General features: G+C 46.9%; 1 protein-coding gene across 3 annotated transcripts in view; it reads left to right on the top strand.

Annotated features, from left to right (window-relative positions):
* The window catches only part of MINDY3 (MINDY lysine 48 deubiquitinase 3), a 265,183-nt gene that overhangs the window by 215,085 nt on the left and 34,561 nt on the right, over positions 1–15,537 (top strand). For all 3 annotated transcript variants that reach the window (XM_063921468.1, XM_063921466.1, XM_063921467.1), the window contains exon 13: positions 3,928–4,000. In XM_063921468.1, the coding sequence (XP_063777538.1) occupies positions 3,928–4,000 (73 nt within the window). The remainder of the gene's footprint in view (positions 1–3,927; positions 4,001–15,537) is intronic.

Raw genomic sequence — 15,537 nt, 5'->3', positions numbered from 1 at the left:
CTGGCACTTGACAATTATTTGCAAAACACAGAATTTCCCCAACTGATTGCTGATGTATTTTCCCCATATGTTCCAGGTAATGTGCTGATCTGACCACCATGGATAGATAAGGGCTATTCATATTTTATTAGCCGGTAGGAGTTAGCCAGTTGTCTACACACAGTGGAGTTGTTTTGTGGGCTTGAACCAATATCTCTGAGACTGGAAACCTGTAGTGTGAGGGGCTTAATTGCTTTAGCCCACAAAATGGTGGCCACAAACATGGTTATAGGTGCATATTTAAGAAGTGTAAAGTGCTGAGATAGGCAAAAAATGATTTGGTAATGGCTTATGGATTTGTAACCTCCAATAACCTCTCGGATAACCAGAGGTTTTTTTAGATTACTACTGCTATTTCTATCATTGTTGTTTGAGGGATATTCCAATTTGGAGATGCTTGTATACCTTATCAAATGCATAAAAATCTGGCAAACTAACAAAAGTACAAGCTTTTACCTTCAAGTCTTCCTTTTTGGAACACTGTGTACCAAAAGTCAATTAAATGCTTGTAGAAATGTAACATTATTGTCTAATCAAATAGCCATTTAGACACACCAGGTCCCGGGTGACTCCACTTCAATCAGCACAGTCTCCTGGTGCATCCTAGTTGTATTGTGTTGCGAATAAGACACACTTTTTTTTGTGTAAAAAGACGCCCAGCATTAGCACTGGACCTGGTGGCTCACTCAAGCCAGGCATCTCTTGCTACTTGGCGTGTTGAGGCTAGGTATAGGAGGACACGTAGTGAAGATGTAACTACGAACAATCCTTTTTAGTGTCACACCAGATCCATGCATTTAATTTGCAATAAAAACCCACCATACCTGCTTACATGATGCGGCGCTGGGTATGTACCCAGAAGGGGACGCTCTGGTATGTGTGGTTTTTATGCTACACATGTTTCAGTGACTGAATATCCGCACAGTTGAGAAATTGGATACATTTGGTCCCTGGGCAGTTTGGAAATGACAAGTAAATACCATGAGCTTCTGTATGTACATCTGCATAGTGTACTGCACCTTAATGCAAATTCTGACCAGAAACATCTGGCAACACTCACACCATAACAATGCCTCATTAACATTGGCGGTTTCAGAGAGGTTCTCCTGTCAGGGCCTGTAATGCGTCCCTGAGAGATGGGGTACTGCATCAGAGAGGTTCTCCTGTTAGGGCCTGTAATGCGTCCCTGAGAGACGGGGGACTTCATCCGAGAGGGTCTCCTGTTGGGGCCTGTAATGTGTCCCTGAGAGACGGGGGACTGCATCAGAGAGGTTCTCCTGTCAGGGCCTGTAATGTGTCCCTGAGAGACAGGGGACTGCATCAGAGAGGTTCTCCTGTCAGGGTCTGTAATATGTCCCTGAGAGACAGGGGACTGCATCAGAGAGGTTCTCCTGTCAGGGCCTGTAATGTGTCCCTGAGAGACAGGGGACTGCATCAGAGAGGTTCTTCTGTCAGGGTCTGTAATGTGTCCCTGAGAGACAGGGGACTGCATCAGAGAGGTTCTCCTGTCAGAGTCTGTAATATGTCCCTGAGAGACAGGGGACTGCATCAGAGAGGTTCTCCTGTCAGGGTCTGTAATATGTCCCTGAGAGACAGGGGACTGCATCAGAGAGGTTCTCCTGTCAGGGTCTGTAATATGTCCCTGAGAGACAGGGGACTGCATCAGAGAGGTTCTCCTGTCAGGGTCTGTAATATGTCCCTGAGAGACAGGGGACTGCATCAGAGAGGTTCTCCTGTCAGGGCCTGTAATGTGTCCCTGAGAGACAGGGGACTGCATCAGAGAGGTTCTCCTGTCAGGGTCTGTAATGTCCCCCTGAGCGACTGCATCTTAGCATATCTGTCAGGTTGCGGGAACAGTAACACATGTCCCAATAGAGAAGCATTTGTCGTTGCCTGTATTAGGTTTTTTTACTTTTCATCAAGTGCATATCACACACAACAGCCTTTTGCTCTTTCTATAAACAATTTGCAGCTGTAACCTGCAGGCCCCTGGGCCTTTATTTCCACCATGTCCCCTCAGTACACCAACACCAAATCCGGTACTTTGGAGATGTAATTGCCACAAAACAGGCTCATTACCTTTTTCTGTTCTCAGTTTATGGGTGTAATGCTGCAAGCATCGCATTTTGCTTGCAATGCATCCCGCCACTCTCTGCAAGCATTTTGCCATTTACTAGCGCCTTATGCATGAAGAAAATCACAAAGGATAGCTCTTGTGGTAAGAGTTGTCCCTTGCAATGATAGGACTTTCGGGTTTAGGAAACAAAGGACTATTTATGCATGCGTCGAGCAATGCTCACCATGGGGGTTCTGGGAGGGATCTGGTTGTTATCCCACTCAGAAGGGGTAGTGCGATAGAAGCCCATAGGCTTCGATTGGGCAATGGCATCTGAAGATTGCGCTGCCACCGCATCCAAGCCCCGGAATCTGTCGTATTCCAGGGCTTGGTGCATATGTGGTACGTGGCCAAACATTTTTGGAGGTTTGGTTGTCTTTTTACATTTGCTGCATATCGCCCTATGTATTGTATGAATCTTGGGCAATAGGATAGCACATTTTATTACATGTAATACGACTTAAAATTAAAATAAGCTGAATCTGATCCCTTCATTTTATTTTATAAATGATAAATACAGATGTGTCCTTTTACGCTGTGATTTCTGTTGTGCCAAATAGCCCCTCTACTCGTCCTGGGTGACTTTTTTTACTCAAAATGTACATCGCATAAATAAAACATTAGTAACATACACAGACCGCTGGGGAATTTTATATTTGTACATCTGTGTGTGACTCGAATCCAATTCTGTGTAGAAAGGGCTCTGTTGCGAGCAGCCACTGCTTTTCCTCACATCAAGGGATGTATTTAGTAAAATTAGGGTTTTTACAACTGGAGATGTTTTCCATGGCAACCAATCAGATTCTACTTCTTTATCTAGCCCTTTTTAGAAAATAATAGCTAGAAATTGGGAAACATGCAACAGCTCTGCTTCTAAAAACCCACACTTTAGTAAATATACCCCCAAGTGTGCTGCATCTGTGTCTTTATACGGGTGCAAAACCAATTCCTGTGCTGTTAAAGTCGCAGCCTAGCATCTCTGGTACATTGTAAAAGTGGCTTATCGTTGAGTCAGCAATGTAACTTAGATGAACATTTTTAAAGAAAATACGTGTATCTTGCACCATAAGGTGTAAAGACGCTGCGTGTGATCTCCCCAAATTGTGTGACGAAAATTATCCACACCCCAAAAAAAAAAAAAAAATTGTGATTACATGTTGCTATCTATCCTTGGAGCCAATAGAGAAAATCTGAAATATATTTTGAGGAAAATATAGAAACATAGAATTTGTCGGAAGATAAGAACCACTTGGCCCATCTAGTCTGCCCCTTTTTTTTTTTTTTTTTACATTATTTTTATCTCTAACCTTATTTGATCCTTCTTTCTTTGTAAGGATATCCTTATGTCTATCCCATGCATGTTTAAATTGCTCTACTGTCTTAGCCTCTACCACCTCTGATGGGAGGCTATTCCACTTGTCCACTACCCTTTCTGTGAAATAATTTTTCCGCAAATTTCCCCTGAACCTCCCCCCCTCCAGTCTCAGTGCATATACTTTTGTTATGAGTAGTGATAATTTTTAGAATGTGTTACCATGAATATTCAGTTAAGCAATTTAACCAAATTTTGAATATGCATACAGAGGAGGCAGCCATTTTGTTGTGGATGCATCATGGCTGAGGTGCCCCCACTGAGGCACTTCTGGCGTGTAAATCCTATGTATTCTCATGAATATTTGTTTATCCCACAAAATGGCTGACTACTCTGTTTTAGAGAAAAAAAAGTTCCTTTTTAAAAAAGTGTTCTGTTTTTTTTCTCCTTTTTAACACAGATAATGGCTTCATTCCCGATGCTTTGCTAGAAGAAGTCATGAAAGCTTTGGATCTAGTGTCAGAACCTGAATAGTGAGTATACTCAGAACAGAAAATAAAGCGCTTTCTTTGGTTAAATATTGCATTGCGTTTGGTATTTTGTCTTTACATAATCACTCTATAATTGTGTTCGCTGATGAACAAGGATTTACTTTCTTTTGTAGTGTTTATTTTCTTGATCTTTTTTGGGCAAGGGGCGATAATACATCTACTGTATATAAAGCTTTTTAGCCTCACACTAACACCCTTACAGGGGCTTCCCCTGCTTCCAGTAATGTGGCCATTCACAATGCAGTTTTCTCTATCGTCCTAAGTGGATGCTGGGGTTCCTGAAAGGACCATGGGGAATAGCGGCTCCGCAGGAGACAGGGCACAAAAGTAAAGCTTTTACAGGTCAGGTGGTGTGTACTGGCTCCTCCCCCTATGACCCTCCTCCAGACTCCAGTTAGATTTTTGTGCCCGGCCGAGAAGGGTGCAATTCTAGGTGGCTCTCATAAAGAGCTGCTTAGAGAGTTTAGCTTAGGTTTTTTATTTTACAGTGATTCCTGCTGGCAACAGGATCACTGCAACGAGGGACAGAGGGGAGAAGAAGTGAACTCACCTGCGTGCAGGATGGATTGGCTTCTTGGCTACTGGACATGAAGCTCCAGAGGGACGATCACAGGTACAGCCTGGATGGTCACCGGAGCCACGCCGCCGGCCCCCTCACAGATGCTGAAGCAAGAAGAGGTCCAGAATCGGCGGCTGAAGACTCCTGCAGTCTTCTTAAGGTAGCGCACAGCACTGCAGCTGTGCGCCATTTTCCTCTCAGCACACTTCACACGGCAGTCACTGAGGGTGCAGGGCGCTGGGGGGGGGGCGCCCTGGGAGGCAAATGAAAACCTTTAAAAAGGCTAAAAATACCTCACATATAGCCCCAGAGGCTATATGGAGATATTTACCCCTGCCTAAATGTACTAAATAGCGGGAGACGAGCCCGCCGGAAAAGGGGCGGGGCCTATCTCCTCAGCACACGGCGCCATTTTCTGTCACAGCTCCGCTGGTCAGGAAGGCTCCCAGGTCTCTCCCCTGCACTGCACTACAGAAACAGGGTATAACAGAGAGGGGGGGCAAAATAAATGGCAATATATTAATATAAAAGCAGCTATAAGGGAGCACTTAATCATAAGGCTATCCCTGTCATATATAGCGCTTTTTGGTGTGTGCTGGCAGACTCTCCCTCTGTCTCCCCAAAGGGCTAGTGGGTCCTGTCTTCGTATAGAGCATTCCCTGTGTGTCTGCTGTGTCGGTACGTGTGTGTCGACATGTATGAGGACGTTATTGGTGTGGAGGCGGAGCAATTGCCAAATATGAGGATGTCACCTTCTAGGGGGTCGACACCAGAATGGATGCCTTTATTTGTGGAATTACGGGATAGCGTCAACTCGCTTAAGCAGTCGTTTGCCGACATGAGGCGGCCGGACACTCAATTAGTGCCTGTCCAGGCGCCTCAAACACCGTCAGGGGCTGTAAAACGCCCCTTGCCTCAGTCGGTCGACACAGACCCAGACACAGGCACTGATTCCGGTGGTGAAGGTGACGAATCAACCGTATTTTCCAGTAGGGCCACACGTTATATGATTTTGGCAATAAAGGAGATGTTACATTTAGCTGATACTACAGGTACCACTAAACAGGGTATTATGTGGGGTGTGAAAAAACTACCAGTAGTTTTTACCGAATCAGAAGAATTAAATGACGTGTGTGATGAAGCGTGGGGTGCCCCGATAAAAAACTGCTAATTTCAAAGAAGTTATTGGCTTTATACCCTTTCCCGCCAGAGGTTAGGGAGCGCTGGGAAACACCTCCTAGGGTGGACAAAGCGCTAACACGCTCATCAAAACAAGTGGCGTTACCCTCTCCTGAGACGGCCGCACTTAAAGATCCATCAGATAGGAGGATGGAGAATATCCAAAAAGGTATATACACACATGCAGGTGTTATACTACGACCAGCTATTGCGACTGCCTGGATGTGCAGTGCTGGGGTAGTTTGGTCAGAGTCCCTGATCGAAAATATTGATACCCTGGACAGGGACAATATTTTACTGTCGTTAGAACAAATAAAGGATGCATTTCTTTATATGCGTGATGCACAGAGAGATATCTGCACACTGGCATCACGGGTAAGTGCTATGTCCATTTCGGCCAGAAGAGCTTTATGGACACGACAGTGGACAGGCGATGCGTAGAGGAGTTATTTGGGGTCGGTCTATCGGATTTGGTGGCCACGGCTACGGCCGGGAAATCCACCTTTCTACCTCAAGTCACTCCCCAACTGAAAAAGGCACCGACCTTTCAACCGCAGCCCTTTCGTTCCTTTAAAAATAAGAGAGCAAAGGGCTATTCATATCTGCCACGAGGCAGAGGACGAGGGAAGAGACAGCAACAGGCAGCTCCTTCCCAGGAACAGAAGCCCTCCCCGGCTTCTACAAAAGCCTCAGCATGACGCTGGGGCTTCGCAAGCGGACTCGGGGGCGGTAGGCGGTCGTCTCAAGAATTACAGCGCGCAGTGGGCTCACTCGCAGGTAAATCCCTGGATCCTGCAGATAATATCTCAGGGGTACAGGTTGAAATTAGAGACAGAGCCACCTCGCCGTTTCCTGAAGTCTGCTTTACCAACGTCCCCCTCAGAAAGGGAGACGGTTTTGGAAGCCATTCACAAGCTGTATTCTCAGCAGGTGATAGTCAAGGTACCTCTTCTACAACAAGGGAAGGGGTATTATTCCACTCTTTTTGTGGTACCGAAGCCGGATGGCTCGGTAAGGCCTATTCTAAATCTGAAGTCCTTGAACCTGTACATAAAGAAGTTCAAGTTCAAGATGGAGTCACTCAGAGCAGTGATAGCGAACCTGGAAGAAGGGGACTTTATGGTATCCTTGGACATCAAGGATGCGTATCTCCACGTTCCAATTACCCCTCACACCAGGGGTACCTCAGGTTCGTTGTACAAAACTGTCACTATCAGTTTCAGACGCTGCCGTTTGGTTTGTCCACGGCACCTCGGGTCTTTACAAAGGTAATGGCCGAGATAATATTTCTTCTTCGAAGAAAAGGCGTATTAATTATCCCATACTTGGACGATCTCCTAATAAGGGCAAGGTCCAGAGAACAGCTAGAGATGGGTTTAGCACTATCTCAAGAGGTGCTAAAGCAGCACGGATGGATTCTGAATATTCCAAAATCCCAATTAATGCCGACAACTCGTCTGCTGTTCCTGGGGATGATTCTGGACACAGTTCAGAAAAAGGTTTTTCTTCCCGAAGAAAAAGCCAAGGAGTTATCTGACCTGGTCAGGAACCTCCTAAAACCAGGAAAGGTGTCTGTACATCAATGCACAAGAGTCCTGGGAAAAAAATGGTAGCTTCTTACGAAGCAATCCCTTTCGGCAGATTCCATGCAAAGGGATCTGTTGGACAAATGGTCAGGGTCGCATCTTCAGATGCACCTGCGGATAACCCTGTCGCCGAGGACAAGGGTATCCCTTCTGTGGTGGTTGCAGGAGGCTCATCTATTGGAGGGCCGCAGATTCGGCATGCAGGATTGGATCCTGGTGACCACGGAGGCCAGCCTGAGAGGCTGGGGAGCAGTCACACAGGGAAGAAATTTCCAGGGAGTGTGGTCGAGCCTGAAAAAGTCTCTTCACATAAGCATTCTGGAACTAAGAGCAATCTACAATGCTCTAAGCCAGGCGGAACCTCTGCTTCAAGGAAGACCGGTGTTGATCCAGTCGGACAACATCACGGCAGTCGCCCATGTAAACAGACAGGGCGGCACAAGAAGCAGGAGGGCAATGGCAGAAGCTGCCAGGATCCTTCGCTGGGCGGAGTATCACGTGATAGCACTGTCAGCAGTATTCATCCCGGGCGTGGACAACTGGGAAGCAGACTTCCTCAGCAGACACGACCTTCACCCGGGAGAGTGGGGACTTCATCCAGAAGTTTTCCACATGCTATTAAACCGTTGGGTAAAACCAATGGTGGACATGATGGCGTCTCGCCTCAACAAAACACTGGACAGGTATTGCGCCAGGTCAAGAGATCCGCAGGCAATAGCTGTGGACGTGCTGGTAACACCTTGGGTGTACCAGTCGGTATATGTGTTTCCTCCTCTGCCTCTCATACCAAAGGTATTGAGGATTATACGGCAAAGAGGAGTAAGACTAGTGGCTCCGGATTGGCCAAGAAGGACTTGGTACCCGGAACTTCAAGAGATGGTCACGGACGATCCGTGGCCTCTACTTCTGAGAAGGGACCTGCTTCAGCAGGGTACTTGTCTTTTTCAAGGCTTACCGCGGCTGCGTTTGACGGCATGGCGTTTGAATGCCAGATCCTAAAAGGAAAAGGCATTCCAGAAGAAGTCATTCCTACCTTGATAAAGGCAAGGAAGGAAGTCACCGCGAAGCATTATCGCCGTATTTGGCGAAAATATGTTGCGTGGTGCGAGCAGCGGAGTGCTCCGATGGAGGAATTTCAACTGGGTCGTTTTCCTACATTTCCTGCAATCAGGATTGTCTATGGGTCTCAAATTGGGATCTATTAAGGTTCAAATTTCGGCCCTATCAATATTCTTCCAAAAAGAATTGGCCTCAGTCCCTGAGGTCCAGATTTTTATCAAAGGAGTACTGCATATACAGCCTCCTGTGGTGCCTAAGGTGGCACCGTGGGATCTAAATGTAGTTTTAGATTTCCTCAAATCCAATTGGTTTGAACCACTAAAGAATGTGGATTTGAAATATCTCACATGGAAAGTGACTATGTTACTGGCCCTGGCTTCGGCCGGGAGAGTATCTGAACTGGCGGCTTTGTTTTATAAAAGCCCTTATTTAATTTTCCATTCGACATAGGGCAGAGCTGCGGACGCGTCCGCATTTTCTCCCTAAGGTGGTATCAGCGTTTCACCTGAACCAGCCTATTGTAGTGCCTGCGGCTACAGACGACTTGAAGGACTCCAAGTTGTTGGACGTTGTCAGAGCCTTAAAAATATACATTTAAAGGACGGCTGGAGTCAGAAAATCTGACTCGCTGTTTATACTGTATGCACCCAACAAGTTGGGTGCACCTGCTTCTAAGCAGTCGATTGCTCGTTGGATTTGTAACAAAATTCAACTTGTACATTCTGTGGCAGGCCTGCCACAGCCTAAATCTGTTAAGGCCCATTCCGCAAGGAAGGTGGGCTCATCTTGGGCGGCTGCCCGAGGGGTCTCGGCATTACAACTCTGCCGAGCAGCTACGTGGTCAGGGGAGAACACGTTTGTAAATTTTTACAAATTTGATACCCTGGCAAAGGAGGACCTGGAGTTCTCTCATTCGGTGCTGCAGAGTCATCCGCACTCTCCCGCCCGTTTGGGAGCTTTGGTATAATCCCCATGGTCCTTTCAGGAACCCCAGCATCCACTTAGGACGATAGAGAAAATAAGAATTTACTTACCGATAATTCTATTTCTCGGAGTCCGTAGTGGATGCTGGGCGCCCATCCCAAGTGCGGATTATCTGCAATACTTGTACATAGTTATTGTTAACTAATTCGGGTTATTGTTTAGGAAGCCATCTTTCAGAGGCTCCTCTGTTATCATACTGTTAACTGGGTTTAGATCACAAGTTGTACGGTGTGATTGGTGTGGCTGGTATGAGTCTTACCCGGGATTCAAAATCCTCCCTTATTGTGTACGCTCGTCCGGGCACAGTACCTAACTGGAGTCTGGAGGAGGGTCATAGGGGGAGGAGCCAGTACACACCACCTGACCTGTAAAAGCTTTACTTTTGTGCCCTGTCTCCTGCGGAGCCGCTATTCCCCATGGTCCTTTCAGGAACCCCAGCATCCACTACGGACTCCGAGAAATAGAATTATCGGTAAGTAAATTCTTATTTTTATTTGTCATTTTGGTAAATTACCTATTAGGTCTCCAAAACATCCGTTTCCATCAGATTTAGTGGAAGATTTAGCAAGCCTGTTAATTTGGTGAAGTTGCCCATAGCAACAAATTAGCTTATGCCAATCATTTTATAGTGTACTTTATAAATGCTCGCTAGGACAGGTACCCTAACAGTGATATCTCTTTGGAGGTTGCGCTGGACAAGTGCGTCACAACAGTTCATCAGCGACATTATGCACTCTACCTGACGCAAGCAGTTCTGCAAACTGTTGATCTCTATTGATGATCCAGCTTACCTGCAGTATTTTATGGAAATTTAGTAAGGGGGTGTGGGGTAACTCCAAAGCCGCATAATACCAAACGCAATACAGGGTGCAGCATGAACCCCTCAGACTAAGGGGAACACTTACTAAGCAGTGATAAGAGCGGAGAAGTGAGCCAGTTGAGAAATTTCCCCATCAACCAATCAGCTGCTCTGTATCATTTTATAGTATGCAAATGATAGATGTTACTTCAGTGCTGATTGGTTGCCATGGGCAACTTCTCCACTGGCTCACTTCTCTGCTCTTATCACTGCTTAGTAAATGTACCCCTAAACCACATGCCAGCAAAGGGCAGAAGGTGACTATATGGAAGACTGTAGGCCTCTCCTTGCCGTACATCCTGCCGCTCTGTGAATTCTACTGGAGGAGGTGCAGTTTATGTGCAGTGTGATGTTTAACAGTCCAGGGGTTTAGGGGAGGAAATTAACATACTTGACGATTCGTTAAAGTGAATATTCTAGACGCACAGGGGCCTGCGGCTGTCACTGTATGTAAGGGAGAAGGTACAGATCTTCTTGTATCCCAGCATAGGACTGCACTGTGTCACGTTTTCATAGTCTTAAAAGGAAATGTCATGAGGAAAAAGATTCTCCGCTATTGCTACACAGGCTAAAGTCCTGTAATCCAGATTATCATTTAAAATGGCAAAGTAATGTTATCCCGTTCTATCGGGCTCATGTGCATAGCCACTATGGGGGGGTCTGTTTTTACATAGCCAAAAGCTCCATCTCTGGCAAAAATGGCCGCTCAGAATATGATGCGCATAACGTTAAAGAGGTTGCAATGGTTATATATTTCATGAGTACTAACTGCTTTGCAATGCTCTTTCAGAGACATAGGGCCTATTCCTGAGTCCCTCGCGATGCCCATGTCTGAAGTAGTTGAGTGATTTTTTTATTTTTTATTACCACGTGCGTCCCAATTGTGGGGCTGATTTATCAACCAGTTTTCTCATAGGCAATACATTTTAACACTCGTTGCATATTATAAACGGTGCTTCAGCCAACCAGCTCCTAACGGTCATGTGTTAGGAAAATTGACAGTTGGGAGCGGATTGGCTAGAGCACCATTTATCATACATAAGTTTTAAACTCTGTTGCGTATGATACAACGTGTTGATAAATTGTCCCTTGTGTTTGTACAGAGTTGCAGTAGCGATTTCAGAGGCACGCATGGAGAAGTGTACTGAAAATGTGTTAGTCGTTTCTGGGAGGCAACCAGTCAGACGCATGGAGATTGCCGCCTTATGAGCGTGCCACTGAAGTGTTTGTGTACACAGACGTTTATTGGCTCACACTGGTGGACCTACAGAAGCGGATAATCTGCACCTAACATGGGGCTGGAGCAAGTTTTAGTGGTGTGACTGTGGGTGGGGTTTAAAGACGCCCAAGCACCACTGCAGCGCCGGGATGATCAAACTGGGCATCTCCGTCCTTACACACTAATAATCACGGATGTACTCCAGGGAAGGGCTTGCAGCGGTGTTAGCAAAAAGTCACATGTGCGACCCACAAAAGGTCGCTGTGTCCGACACATAACCCGTTCCAATTAGTCAAAAAAATAACTGTACAATAAAAAATAATAAACCCTCCCCAAAACATTAAATACCTGGTTGCATCATTTCTCTAACGTCCTAGTGGATGCTGGGGACTCCGTCAGGACCATGGGGAATAGCGGCTCCGCAGGAGACAGGGCACAAAAGCAAGCTTTTAGGATCACATGGTGTGTACTGGCTCCTCCCCCCATGACCCCCCTCCAAGCCTCAGTTAGGTTTTTGTGCCCGGCCGAGAAGGGTGCAATCTAGGTGGCTCTCTTAAAGAGTTACTTAGAAAAAGTTTTTAGGTTCTTTATTTTCAGTGAGTCCTGCTGGCAACAGGCTCACTGCATCGAGGGACTTAGGGGAGAGATTTTCAACTCACCTGCGTGCAGGATGGATTGGATTCTTAGGCTACTGGACATAGCTCCAGAGGGAGTCGGAACACAGGGCTCGCCCTGGGGTTCGTCCCGGAGCCGCGCCGCCGACCCCCCTTGCAGACGCTGAAGATGAAGAGGTCCGGAACCAGGCGGCAGAAGACTCTCAGTCTTCATCAGGTAGCGCACAGCACTGCAGCTGTGCGCCATTGTTGTCAGCACACTTCACACAGCGGTCACGGAGGTTGCAGGGCGCTGGAGGGGGGCGCCCTGGGCAGCAATGTATAATACCTGTATGGCGAAAAATACATCACATATAGCCCTTGAGGCTATATGGATGTATTTAACCCCTGCCAGATATCTAAAACTCCGGAGAAGAAGCCCGCCGAAAAGGGGGCGGGGCCTATTCTCCTCAGCACACAGCGCCATTTTCCCTCACAGAAAGGCTGGTGGGAAGGCTCCCATGCTCTCCCCTGCACTGCACTACAGAAACAGGGTTAAAACAGAGAGGGGGGGCACTGATTTGGCGATATGTATATATATTAAAATGCTATAAGGGAGGAACACTTATATAAAGGTTGTCCCTGGATAATTATAGCGTTTTGGTGTGTGCTGGCAAACTCTCCCTCTGTCTCCCCAAAGGGCTAGTGGGTCCTGTCCTCTATCAGAGCATTCCCTATGTGTGTGCTGTATGTCGGTACGTGTGTGTCGACATGTATGAGGAAAATATTGGTGAGGAGGCGGAGCAAATTGCCTGTATGGTGATGTCACTCTCTAGGGAGTCGACACCGGAATGGATGGCTTATTTATGGAAATTACGTGACAATGTCAACACGCTGCAAGCCGGTTGACGACATGAGAGGGCCGGCGAACAAATTAGTATCTGTCCAGGCGTCTCAAACACCGTCAGGGGCTGTAAAATGCCCATTTACCTCAGTCGGTCGACACAGACCCAGACACGGACACTGATTTCAGTGTCGACGGTGAAGAAACAAACGTATTTTCTTTTAGGGCCACACGTTAAGGGCAATGAAGGAGGTGTTACATATTTCTGATACTCCAAGTACCACAAAAAAGGGTATTATGTGTGAGGTGAAAAAACTACCTGTAGTTTTTCCTGAATCAGATAAATTAAATGAAGTGTGTGATGATGCGTGGGTTTCCCCCGATAGAAAATTATTGGCGGTATACCCTTTCCCGCCAGAAGTTAAGGCGCGGTGGGAAACACCCCTCAGGGTGGATAAGGCGCTCACACGCTTATCAGAACAAGTAGCGGTACCATCTACGGATAGGGCCGTACTTAAGGAGCCAGCTGATAGGAGGCTGAAAAATATCCTAAAAAGTATACACACACATGCTGGTGTTATACTGCGACCAGCGATCGCCTCAGCCTGGATGTGCAGAGCTGAGGTGGCTTGGTCGGATTCCCTGACTAAAAATATTGATACCTTTGACAGGGACAGTATTTTATTGACTATAGAGCATTTAAAGGATGCATTTCTATATATGCGAGATGCGCAGAGGGATATTTGCACTCTGGCATCAAGAGTAAATGCGATGTCCATATCTGCAAGAAGATGTTTATGGACACGACAGTGGTCAGGTGATGCAGATTCCAAACGGCACAAAGATGTATTGCCGTATAAAGGGGAGGAGTTATTTGGGGTCGGTCCATGGGACCTGGTGGCCAGGGCAACTGCTGGAAAATCCACCGTTTTTTACCCTAAGTCACATCTCTGCAGAAAAAGACACCGTCTTTTCAGCCTCAGTCCTTTCGTCCCTATAAGAGTCATATCTGCCCAGGGATAGAGGAAAGGGAAGAAGACTGCAGCAGGCAGCCCATTCCCAGGAACAGAAGCCCTCCACCGCTTCTACCAAGTTCTCAGCATGACGCTGGGACCGTACAGGACCCCTGGATCCTACAAGTAGTATCCAAGGGGTACAGATTGGAATGTCGAGAGGTTTCCCCCCTCGCAGGTTCCTGTAGTCTGCTGTACCAATGTCTCCCTCCGACAGGGAGGCAGTATTGAAAACAATTCACAAGCTGTATTCCCAGCAGGTGATAATAAATTTACCCCTCCGACAACAAGGAAAGGGGTATTACTCCACACTATATGGTGGTACTGAAGGCTAGGTGAGACCTATTCTAAATCTGAAAAATTTGAACACTTACAAGGGTTCAAATCCAGATGGAGTCACTCAGAGCAGTGATAGCAAAGAACAAGGGGACTATATGGTGTCCCGGGACATCAGGGATGCTTACCTCCATGTCCCAAAATTTGCCTTTTCTCACCAAGGGTACCTCAGGTTCGTGGTACAGAACTGTCACTATCAGTTTCAAGACGATGCCGTTGGATTGTCCAAGGCACCCCGGGTCCTTACCAAGGTAATGACCGAAAGGAGGATTCGTCTTCAAAGAAAATGGACGACCTCCTGATAAGAACAAGGTCCAGAGAACAGTTGGAGGTCGGAGTAGCACTATCTCAAGTAGTTCTACGACAGCACGGGTGGATTCTAAATATTCCAAAACCGCAGTTGTTCCGACGACACGTTTGCTGGTCCTAGGGATGATTCTGGACACAGTCCAGGAAAAGGTGTTTCTCCCAGAGGAGAAAGCCAGGGAGTTATCCGAGCTAATCGGGATCCTCCTAAAACCAGGAAAAGTGTCAGTGCATCATTGCACAAGAGTCCTGGTAAAAATGGTGGCTTATTACGAAGCGCTTCCATTCGGCAGATTTCACGCAAGAACTCTTCAGTGGGATCTGCTGGACAAATGGTCCGGATCGCATCTTCAGATGCATCAGCGGATAACCCTATATCCAAGGACAAGGGTGTCTCTCTTGTGGTGATTACAGAGTGCTCATCTTCTAGAGGGCCGCAGATTCGGCATTCAGGATTGGATGCTCGTGACCACGGAGGCCAGCCTGAGAGGCTGGGGAGCAGTCACACAAGGAGTGTGATCAAGTCTGGAGAATTCTCTCCACATAAATATACTGGAGCTAAGAGCAAATTTATAATGCTCTAAGCTTAGTAAGACCTCTGCTTCAAGGTCAGCCGGTATTGATCCAGTGGGATAACATCACGGCAGTCGCCCACGTAAACGGAAAGGGCGGCACAAGAAGCAGGAGGGCAGTGGCAAAACTGCAAGGATTTTTCGCTAGGCGGAAAATCATGTGATAGCACTGTCAGCAGTGTTCATTCCGGGAGTGGACGACTGGGAAGCAGACTTCCTCAGCAGGCACGACCTCCACCCGGGAGAGTGGGAACTTCATCGGGAAGTTTTCCGCATGATTGTGAACCGTTGGGAAAGACCAAAGGTGGACATGATGGCGTCCCGCCCGAACAAAAAAATGGGACAGGTATTGCGCCAGGTCACGAGACCTTCAGGCGATAGCTGTGGACGTCCTGGTAACACCGTGGGTG

This window comes from Pseudophryne corroboree, chromosome 5, assembly GCF_028390025.1.
Source record: "Pseudophryne corroboree isolate aPseCor3 chromosome 5, aPseCor3.hap2, whole genome shotgun sequence".
Lineage (NCBI taxonomy): Eukaryota > Metazoa > Chordata > Amphibia > Anura > Myobatrachidae > Pseudophryne > Pseudophryne corroboree.
This window is presented reverse-complemented; position numbering and strand designations above follow the sequence as displayed.